Here is an 11,867-nt window from a genome sequence, read left to right as displayed (position 1 = left end):
CATTACAACTGGTTTTCACAAATGCCGCTTAGGGGTGTTATGGCATTAAAAGGGGATCTCATAACAGCCAAAGAGCGGGCGGGGATCCAGTACGAATCTGCCACAGATATGTTTGAGGCCGGTAACAGACCAGCTGGCAATACATGGTGCCAGAGCAGAAGAATGGGTAAGCTGTACTGTGCTCATATCGACTTAAAGGAGCACAGGACTTAAAGGAAAGTCTTTTGAAGTATCGTTTTACTTTAGTGAGGACACTTCTTTTGAAAGTGTGGCCTCTTTGTCCTCAGACTCACTCAGAGGAAATTGATCTTGATTACTGATTTTCTGTAGCTTCAACAAGTACGGCGACATCTGCTCAAATGCTGTGATATTCTTAGAGGTCAAACTTAAAAAGACAGAAACAACAGAAAAGTGACCAGGGAGACGATCTGCGTGTGTCCATGTTTATTTTGATCATTTTACATTTCAGCAAATTGTCTTTGAGGACATTAATACATTTAACACCTGCTAACTGAACAGCTTTTTGCTCCTATAATATACTGGCTTCCCATAATAACTTCACAATTCATTTGTAGTTTGGTCTCCCTACAGCTCCTACTGTAACTATACAATCAAATAACAGTGGTAGGAAAATCAAATCAATTGAAAGGTATGCATTCATTTTCAATTATCAGTCATTTAAAAAAATGTCATTCAATGTTGAATTCTTCAATGCACAAATACTTAAATATAAGAAACAATACATTGGATTTCTAATGGAAGAAGTGGCTTTGGCAGAACTCAAACATTAGTCAAAGTCAGTGGGGAATAAACATTGCTGGTCCATAAATCATTACAAAGTCTACAGCACACTGACGAAGCTCGTGATGGAGAGTTTCTTTTCAAAAAATAGGAATTTCATCTTGAAACTTGATTATTACATCTGTTAAAGATTGACTGATTTTGTTTAACTTTTTCCACACTAGACGTTATGATGCTATATGCAGAGATAATGTGATTTTTATCTCTTCACTTTGGAACAAAACTCTTCATGTGGATATTTAATTAACCCAATCTATACAGTACACGTGCTGCGACTTCTGCCAGTTTTACACATCCGTTATCTTGGAAAAGTTATGTTAATCAACGTGGCTTACGATGCCTGTCAAACAGAGAGGCACACAAAGCAGAGAACATTTAATGTACATCACTGAAACTAGACACATTTTTCAAGCCATTTAGACTCAAATGTCTGAACCAAATGAAGCCCAATAGTACACCGAAACCATTTCTATGAGTGATGGCAATGTCCTGTCTTCTACTACCTGCCAAACAGGCATGATTTGCATTTTTATTGTTTTACATACTTTGTCCTAAATTTGAGAAATGCCACTCAAAGTATGGAAGCTTTGTATTTTCATATCAAATATGCTTCTAATCACACAGGGAGCCATCATGGAGGTCAACATTGGATGATTACTGTATTCATAGGAAAGTGATAGCTGAATGCAGTAAGGTCACAAAGTGTGGTCCAGCTTTCAAAAGGAACATTTTCAAATTTGTATTTTCATCTGTAAAAGAATGTTAAAGAGCACGCACATCAACATGTCAAATGTTGATCTGTTTGCTTTCTTGCTGCTTTTCTCCAATGCAAATCTGGTTTTTAGTTGAGGATGATCAAAAAGTGCATTCCTAAAGACTGGAATTGCTTTGTTAAAATAAAATTACGCTACAATATAAACAAACCTGTTAAATAAAAGATAAAGTACATGAAGCAGGTGGAAAAATACAAAAGACAAAAAGCCTGTTAGATCTGCATGCAGGGGTAGATAATCACAAATGTCCCATTTCAATCTTATTTTCCCCTTTTTGCTTTTGTTGTGCATGAATGGAGAATTTGCAACAGCCAACTAAACTAAATCTGCCCCTAATATCTGCATTGTTCCAGAATATTATACTGTGGATGAAAACTACAGAAACTAAATCATTTACAGAAGTCAACACTAGTTTTGCAGGTGCCTGTTTTCTGTGTGGCTTTTTTGGCTGAAAAGAGGTGTTAACTTTACACCAAGCAAAAACTTATTGCTGGGATTTATCAGCGCATTAGCCCTTAAGATGTACTTCCCTTTAATGGTCCCTGGATGGTGATTTCAGTCACACTCTGACTGAAGTGAAATTTTATCTTTTTTATTTACTTTGGTGATAGGACAAAAATAAATGTGACACTTATAGCTACTATAAACAAAAGCAGGATTTTGTTTGGCGTGAATTTTTTTCAAACTGGTGCTGGCTATAAATTATCATTGTGTTTGTTCTGTAAAGAAAGCAATCGTAATTTCTAAAAGAAAAGAAAACTTCAGGTGTCAAAGAGCTGATAAAGCGCTGCAATCTGAGCTGTGATTCACCCTGCTTCAAGCTGCAAAGTCACTTGAAAACTGCAGATACATCTGCAAGTCCTGCAGAGCTCGTTCCATGCTCAGTGGTGCGCAAATACGGCATTAATTATGATTAGTTAAGCTACTCAAAATTAAATGAAGAACAAATGAACTCATGTTGCAGATTTGGGCTCATCTGTAGTTAAAAAAGAAGACTAGAAATGAATTCACAGATGTCCCATTCATGTCTCTCTTTTTTGCGTGTCATGAAATGATAAATGCACTGGAGAATAGCAGCATTTGGCTTTTGCATTATTCTTTTTTAAGATTGCTTACTTCAGATTTATTAAAATGACAGATAAAATTACAAACATTTGAGGACCTCCATGAATGCTTCCGGGTTGATATACTGATATACTGTTACATCTGTTATAGCTGGTGTCTGAATGTGCCAAGCAATACTTTGATCCAAGAATCAGCAGGAATGACATAACAATAACACAGAAATAACATTCAAAATGCTGAATTTCTTAAATAAGAACAGATCTTAAACTCATACTTCTGTATACACTTCATACAACAATCTGTGTAATAAACAAGATAGATAGCAATTTTAATAAAATACTGACAAGGGAAAAGAAAAAGTCTTGCATGTGTGGTAAAGCACAAAGCATCACCCAATAAAGTATATCTGTAATAAAACACTGTGTCTCATTTCATTCTATTTAGATTTACAACTGAACAAAACAACCTCTGATACCAACATTAACTTTAAAAATAATCAGTGAACCTGCAGGACACTCTGAGTGAGATACAGTTTAGCTATATTCAAGCAGTATACAGATGTTTAGTTCATGTAAACTTTTTATCCTAACAACTGGAAGCATCTACAGTGGCTGTGTGAGTGACCATGTGTGTGTGTGTGTGTGCGTGTGTCCCTGTTTATGGTAGTAATCTTTACATTTCCTCCTGAATCTCTTATTCAGATTGTACTGGCTCTTGCTGTTCTACTGCATGAGTTTTACAACTGTGAAAAATATATCCACAACATCTAGTGAACAAAACCAGCAACTAAAACACTTGATGGCAACAGCTTTCTATTGTAGTGTGAACAAAAGGTGATTAGACTTTGTTGTTTGGAGTGTGACTGATAATTTTAAACTTGCAAAATGCTCTTTCTTAAAATGGAAAAATCCTCATGAGTGCCAGAAGTTGGTCTACTCAAATAACTATTGTGACCATGACTGAAAATACAGTTCAGTTTTGTTTTTTGACATCTGCACTGATACCGATAATAAATCTAGACTTTTACCTCATTAGTAGTGCACTAATTCCAGCACTGACAACAAACAATACATATTTGTGAAATGCTGCTGTGATTCCCACGGAAAGTTAGCTGAACTCTATACCTAAGGATGAACCCACGCAGGCAAGTAAACCAGATTAAAGCTGTAAATTTGTGAGAAAGACTAAAATAAACCAGTAAATGAATTAATAATGGCGCACCATCCATAGTTTTGTGATTTGTTGCTTGCAGGATAACCATTTAGTCTCGGAGACTCTTGGAGTTATTAAGTTGAATATTAACCCCATCCTCTGATTTACTGTTTAGTGTGTGTAGCTACAATGGCACTTACACACCATTATATTCCCGTTAAAGATGAAAAACTGCAGGAGTTGATGTGATTACATTGCTAGTAATTAACTGTGTGAAAGTGTGTGTTTGTATTGAACAAGCCAAACAAATCAACATGCAACAACAAAGTACAGTGAGGCCTTCCACTGTCAGAATTATTATTAGCTGCATAAAATAGTACATGGACCAAGCCTTATGTATTAATCTTAACCAACGTCTGAACAACTCATCAGAAACATCAAAAGATGTCATTGATGAATGAAGTTGCTGTCTTAAAATGTTAATGAAAAGGATGATTAAACAGGCAAGCAGGTATGTGGTAACCCTCCCCTGTGACTTGTGGTCTGTAACACAAAGCATCTTATTTAAGTGGATCACATTTTTTCCCCAATCTTTGATGCTTTGATGTTTTCAAAGATTGCTGCAAAACATTTAGGCTTAACCTGGGTTGACTGCAAATAAATGTCACATGAATGAAATATACTTTTAAATTTGTATTTGCAATTATTCTGCAGGTGAATTTTGGAGAAAGTAATCACAGAAGCATGGCTGTCAGTCAGAAGTTGTGGTAGGCAGCGTTTACCTAATCCTTTTCATCTCACATGTCTGATTCTGCGCTGCCTCTTTACTGCTTCAGCGCCATTTTGTGATTAAGGCTGATAGCATATCTGGAGTTTTCTGAAGGAAATACGACAGTGTGCAGGTTCACATAATGATGCCAGTGCAATCTTCTATAATTTTCATCCCTATTACCCTTTTTGTCACAGTCATAAGCATCGAGAAGTCACGGGGACCTTTGGCACTGAAATCCTGTAAAGAAAGAGTGCTGCCTTCACAAAAGGAGTTCAAATAACACATATTATGTTTCTTCCCCTAAAATGACTTTTAATGATGCAATCATTGTAGTGTATCAAAAGCAGTTTCCTTTTAATAGAGCTCAATGTTGAAGAGATGATTATGATCATTTTTTAAAATGTTTTTTTTTTTAGCTGTTGTTAATAAAAATGTCTAGATTGAACTTGACTTTTGAGAAGTTTGAGTAAACAAAGGAAACAAAAAAACCCAGAAAGCAGCGGTTGCAAAAAATCTTAGTTGTAGCTGAATGAGTAAACTGGGTTTTATAGAGAACTGATCTTCTAATAAATCCATCCCCTGAACAGTGATTGGTCAGTTATAGCTTAAAAAGACAAATTAGCAGGTATGCCAGCCTTCAAATTTTGCAATACATGAGAAATAAATGATGATGACCTTTGTCTTTTGCTGTATTTATCCCATAATCATATTTAAAATGGGAGAAATATATTGACAACAATGTTTGTTTCTCAGGAAAGAGAACACAGGGGCATTTGAACTAAGAACTGTGGCTGCAAAAGGTACATCAGAATCAATCTGGGAATCTATCGACTATCACCTGAAGACAGCCTTTGGGGACACTGATCAATATCTGACTGTTCCATGTGCTTTTTAAAAACACAGTTAAATATGAATTTTTAAAAAGCCAGTAACAACCTGAATTAATGACAAATTATAGCCTTTGGTTTAGAGCTTGTAGTTACGAGTATGTGTTTGTTCTCCACTGTCCAGCACAAGCCTTTAACATGCTTCAACATGATTGGTTAGTAGAACTCGGACTACAAGCGAACTATTAAAGGAAATCAAAGATCCGATCTTCTTTCTACAGATATCAGCATTATAATGAAACCAAATACTAATGCTAAAACAATCACATCAGCCAGTTTTCTAGAAGCTTTGCACTGTTTGTGGTTTTCTTAGTAGTTTTACTTGGTGACAAACTAAGACAATCATATCACACAACTAAACATACTCATTTAAGTTGTTTATCTTGTGTGACCATAAAGCTAAAACATAATCAAACACATTATATGTTATTACAGTGAAAATAGTCTAAAATTCAGACAGCACAAGCCCCAGAATTTTGCCTTTATTATGTAGACTGGTTTGTAGATTAACTTGTACTCTGTCTCCATCTACAAAAGAGGAAATACTGATGTCGGTTTTATGGGATGTCAGGAGAGATACTCCTTTCTACTTCCTTGGGCATCAAATATTGCCATTTTGAGAAAGCAGCTGAAGTCTCACAGTTACGCACACGGTGTTCATTGCCATCTGTGCCATAATACAACAGCTACTGAGACAGGTCTGTCACACCCAAGTGGTTATGTAGGGTGCTTCTAAAATACCTCTTTTCATCAGATTTATATGGATTACCTACATGTCCAGGATCACTGTTGCAAACTGCATATTTAAAACCAAATCACAATATTGTCCTAACCAACTGGACTAAAAAAGGAGTTTGAGATGCCTAAACCTAACCAGCCTATTAACGTAAAAAGTGAGTGCAAACGAGGCAAAATAAAATGTGGACAGCGGTCTCCTGGGTGAGTCACTCCACCACTGTCTATCTGCTGCTCTGCAAAAGCAGGACCACTGTCTGTTCGTGTCTCATTCTGCCACAGCCGATGTGTCAAGACACCAACGTCAGAGGGCAGCTTTTAGGTATTTGTGCAATAGCACAGACAAAAAGACAACGTTTGACGTACTAGGATGACTATGTATTGGCAGCAGTATAAGTGGATTATTAACAACAGATCCAAGGTCAGTTATATAATAAAATATTGAACACATTTAGCATATGATGACTAATGGGGTTGGTTCCAAATAGGCTCCACAGCACTTTAGTTGCATTAGAAAAAATATTGAACCAATTGTATATTTTATGGATTTTGTCATAATGAGTAATTGTACAAATGACAAAATTCTTGTACAGATACTTTGTGGAAATCTAGGTTTGGTCTCAACTCTATATAATGTGCCTCTTTCTGAAAATAAATAATTTACTCCTTGAACACAAAATTCGAGCAGCAGGTGCAGCAAAGGTTGAATTTATAATAAAAATTTAATCAGACCGTACAATGGACTTAATCATACAATACTAGGTGTCATGACAGCCTATTCACACTGTTTCTGTAGCCACTGTCTGCTCTTAGAGGATCAGGCTGATCACATATTCAGTAAAAACACAGTATCGCCATCACACTGCCAGATTATTATCCCTCTGTGTTTGATGTTAAACCTCAGTGGAAGCACACAGATCACACTGAGCCGAAGGAGAAACCATTAAGAACAAGTCTGACTCGACTTTGCACAGGGTACAGCCTGTAGAGCCTCTGAGCTGCGGTAAGCGGGGCTGACATGTCGTGTGCGCTGGTGTGATAGTTTAACATTCCAGCTGTCTGCTCTCGTTGCAGCGGGCCACCTCACACTCTCTGCCTGCCGGCCTTTATTCTGTGATCTGCTCGGCTGTCTGTTTGCCAGCCTCACTCTGCTGCTCTGCCCGTCAGAGGCGCGTATTTCCTTCCCGCTGTGCTCTCCACCTTCTTAACATTTGGTTGACACACCTTTGCACTTCGTGTGCTCGTGGTGAATAGTTGATGTGGAAGAACCTAAACTAAAGTATGTCAAACTGCTTCAGGACTACATTCATGTATATGGAGAAAGTCCAACTTAACACACGATAAGTGCAGGAAATAGAAAACTGTGTCAGTTTAAATACTACAGGACAATTTTCTGACTGCTAAAGTAATTAATCTTATAATTTAGTATAAAATGTTGCACTTGAAAGTTACTCTTTTCTCTTAACTCGAGTAAACATACATATAATAATGACATCGTCAGCGTTTAAACTGATTCTTTTTAGGAGGATCACTTCAAAAATCATCATTTTGAGTGCACTATGTTATCGTTATTTCCTGGTATCTATAGTTAGCCTTCTTCACCTAAAAAAACAAAGGATGGAATAAACAAATTGAAAGAAGCAAAAGTAAAACAAGCAGAACCTCAAATGGGGGGATTTGTTTCTTTTGCTGGACCGAGCTTCAGGACGTTAAAGGGTTCAAATGCAACAGACAGCTGGTATTACTTTGACTACAGTTGGTGAACCTATGAGCTAGACTGCTGAACTCAGTCTTGGACTAACCTGGTTAGTTGGGATAGCTGAAAAAAGATATTATGTTTGAAATAAGACATCTAATAATAGAGAAATCATCATCAGACTGCAGTTGATTGCTTGACAGACTTTTTACCTGGCTGCATACAAACTCAAATATGATTATCCATTGGAAACAAGGAATAGTTTCATGAATATTATTATACAGATATCTGTTTATAGGGATGATTTAGACTTTAGTCATTAACAAACAAAATCTGCCCACTTGTTTGCCTTAATATCCTTTTAAAATGTCAAGTGCACTCTCTGTTACCACTTCAGTGACAGATAGCCTGAAATAGGATTTAATACAAGCCTTTTAACTGCCCTGTACAGAAAATAACTGCAGCCATTCTAACAATACAATTAACTTTAATCCTGGATTTAATAAATTGTTAATCACTACGTGTCATTATCAGCTGAATTGTTAAATTATTGAAGTTAACCAATTACCTCACTGAAAATGTCTCGGTGCATTCAGGTGCTGTCAGGACGTTCTAACAGCACTCTTAAGCTTCAAAGAGTATCCTTAAAGATGCTGCAAACCAAACACTTAACACAAAAAGGATCAAATTTGCACTACCTGACAGTGGTAATGGAATAATTTTCTCATCAAACAGTGATGTGGACATTTTAATTCTTCAGATTAATCTGGTAATTATAGGGTTTCAGACTACAAATAGCTGATTTTTAAATGCCTTATAAAATACTAATAATAAGTTCAAATGGATTTAAAAACTGTGAATGGGATAATTTAAAAAAGGAAAAAGTCTGCCTTTGTATATAGGAGAAAATAATCGGTCAACAATAACGTATAACGTAAATGTGATTTCCCCAAAAAAACATGCAAAACATACCAATGTGATGCTTTAATCTCTAAATATCTTATAATAATAATATGCATACCCTGTTAAAATGACGGAAATATGTTTTCAGAAGCTTGTTACTGCCATTACATCCAACAGATGTGTCACAAAGTCACAGGAGAGGATAATACACTTGGCCTTTCCCTGCTTCTACAAAACTTTGCCTCATTTATTTGTCCATCTAAATTCAGAAAATATATCTTTGGTCTGCCAAACAAATATGTAATTATGTGAGTCTATGTTAAAAGTAAAAGACAGCAGCTTTGTGTTATCCCTAATGGTAGAAGACAGTGCTGTGCTCTGTGACATATGGGTCAGAAACAAGCGAGAGAATGACTAAAAGGAAAAAGAAAACAAAAAAAAACAAATGATACATAGAGCCAACTCTTACCGTAAAGGGGGGTTTGCTTTTCCAAGAGATAACTGGAGTGAGAACCAAGAGTTCGGACATTGTTTTCACAGGAAAGATGCCAAACCCCCAGTAAACCCCCAGTAAACTCCCAGTAAACCCACTGCCTGTTTGCCAGTTTGGGTCCAGGAGGTTAAACAAGCTGATCGCCATCACTGCTGCTGATCCTGAGCCGTGCTTCTTGCCCATATGGGGCATTTTTCCTCAAATTACTGTACAAAAAAAGGAAAAACTGTAGCTCAAGAGCTCTGGCCCCAAGCCCTCTTTGAAGTTTCATGTTCACTTTTCCATATTCTTTATCATCTATATGCTGTACAAGTGTAGTAAACACTATACTTTCACAACTCACTCTCTTGAGCGTCTCTTCCCTGCTCCATACTGGATTGTTTAAAGACGTTAATTTACAGTTTCTGGAATTGGCACTTGACAAATAACTAAATAAATAAATATATAGAACACCATCAGTAGCTCTTAGGATGCCCTTAAGTCTGAGGAAACGTCCTTCTCATCTCTTGCTGCTTGCTTTTCCATGACTTGGAGAAAAACGTGAATCCAACAGCAGCAGCAGCATTTCCTGGAGGAAGGTGTTTTTCAGGGCGCGTGTTGCTTGTGCACAGTAAGTCAGTGTATTTGTGTGTGTAAATATTGATTCGAGTATGCTTTTGAGCTGTTACTGCACGATTTAGTCCAGCGAAAGCAGCGGCTGCATGTTGTCTTCTTCGCTCTTGACTTTGTCTGGTCGCTTCAGGACTCCCGGTTCCACCACCGACTGAGACCTACAAGAACAAAGAACAGGAGGTGATTAGCATAACTGTGTCGCCAACTGTGCTGAAAGCTTTAGAGTGTCAACCGTGAAGTGCAGTGAAATATTAACTGTAACGGTTTATGTTGATGTTAAAATATTCCGACCTACTTGTGTAAGGTCTGATGCAACAATCTATCCGTTCTTTTGTCTCATGCTATGAGGCAAATTGTGAGTATGAATAAAATCTGCAATAAAAACTTCAGTTCAGTCTTCACCTCAGGTTTGATTTCCAGGAGTCCTCTAATTTGTATGTTTACTATTTTGTTCACACAGAGTTAAAAATACTTTATAAGACATTGGATACATGTAGATCCAGGAAAACACCATATGTTTCTATGTCTGTAACATAAACAGTGTGTTTTTGTAAATAACTCAAAATGCTAAAATGAAAAAATAAAATGTTACTTGCAAGTTTCATTATGTTCATTATGTTTCATTACGTTCTATATGCAATCTATTATACAGTATTATACAGTATACATTATTTTTTTACTAGTTAACCTGTTTAACCTTGTTTTAATACTTCATAAAAAAGAAAACCTGCCAGAATGGCAGCGTCCACACATTAAATAAAAATGCATTTGTGCATACTGATTTTATAGTAGCACGCTCATAACACTAACAGTGCTTTATAGGCTAAAAAAAGTGTCATAAAAAGTTTTTATTTCCTACTATATGGGAATTAACAGAAGAGTGAGTTCATTTTTAAATGCACCTTGTAACTGTCAGACCATTTATAACTCACTAATAATTAATTTATGATTGGCAGGGTTGAGCCTTCCTGCAGTGACAGCCTGCTGCCTTAACTCACTGCTGTTTGTCTTCCATAGTATAAATGTCTTTGAGTCAGTTGACGTCCCACAGTGGTGAGATGATTTACTGTCACAGTGAATTACACCGCACGGTGGCCTATAGGGGGGAAACTCTACAGCAGGAAATGTCAAACATGCTCTCAGCAGAATTCTCTCTGTCAAGAATAAGCACAGAAATTTTAGCATATGGATGAATGTAAATATATAAGTAACCCCCAAAGTCAGCTAGTCTGGATAATACTAAATTGCTTATTGATTGCTTATTTACTTGTTTTTTTTGTAAGGGTTCAACTTCATAAACTATTTATTCATCCCATCTTATCATTATGCATCTTTATTGCTTCTTTTTTCAAACCACAGCTTGTATATAAAAGGTCGACTAAGCTATTTTGGAGACCTAAATTCAGCTTTTTGAGGCGTATCATTTTGTTTTTTGGGCTTGTTGAGTACAAGACAGCCGCACCATAAAGCACAACCTGACCATCTAATGTCTGTTTTACTTTAAATAGAACCAGAACAAACAAAACTTCAAACTAGTAATTGGGAATGTACACTCACCAGAAAAACGTCACATAAATCAAATGTAAACCATAACTACAGGATTCCACATCTGGCCATTAAGGCAGGATTGAGGCACTGGACTGTGTCCATCTTTTATAAATAAGGTCCAGCCAAATAACACTACTTGCTTAAATAAAAATCTAATGAATATAAAATCAGATGGAACCATTTAGAGCATATTCATCCCCGTCAGCTGAAACAATGATTACAAGAAGACCGCAGTGAGATAAAATCTGTATAGCTCTGTTATTATGTCGTTTGTTTACTATAATTATGCAAAGATAACCAAATTAGTTCCACAGTATATAAATGCTCTGCTGAACACTGAAATGTAGTGGGATCTTTAAACAGCAGAGGGTAACTCAGAGTATTTGCATATTTTTTTGTAAAACAAGCATTTTATTCTTTTTTGTGCATT

General features: G+C 36.5%; 1 protein-coding gene across 2 annotated transcripts in view; it reads right to left on the bottom strand.

The window, feature by feature from the left end:
• Window positions 1-429: 429 nt before the first annotated feature.
• Window positions 430-11,867, bottom strand: part of clvs2 (clavesin 2) — a 47,542-nt gene continuing 36,104 nt past the window's right edge. For both annotated transcript variants that reach the window (XM_003458334.5, XM_005463306.4), the window contains one exon: window positions 430-10,047. In XM_003458334.5, the coding sequence (XP_003458382.1) occupies window positions 9,954-10,047 (94 nt within the window). In that variant the 3' untranslated portion in view covers window positions 430-9,953. The remainder of the gene's footprint in view (window positions 10,048-11,867) is intronic.

The sequence above is a fragment of the Oreochromis niloticus genome, linkage group LG15 (assembly GCF_001858045.2).
Source record: "Oreochromis niloticus isolate F11D_XX linkage group LG15, O_niloticus_UMD_NMBU, whole genome shotgun sequence".
NCBI lineage: Eukaryota > Metazoa > Chordata > Actinopteri > Cichliformes > Cichlidae > Oreochromis > Oreochromis niloticus.
Note: the sequence above shows the minus strand (reverse complement) of the source record. Positions and strands in the feature narration are given on the sequence as shown.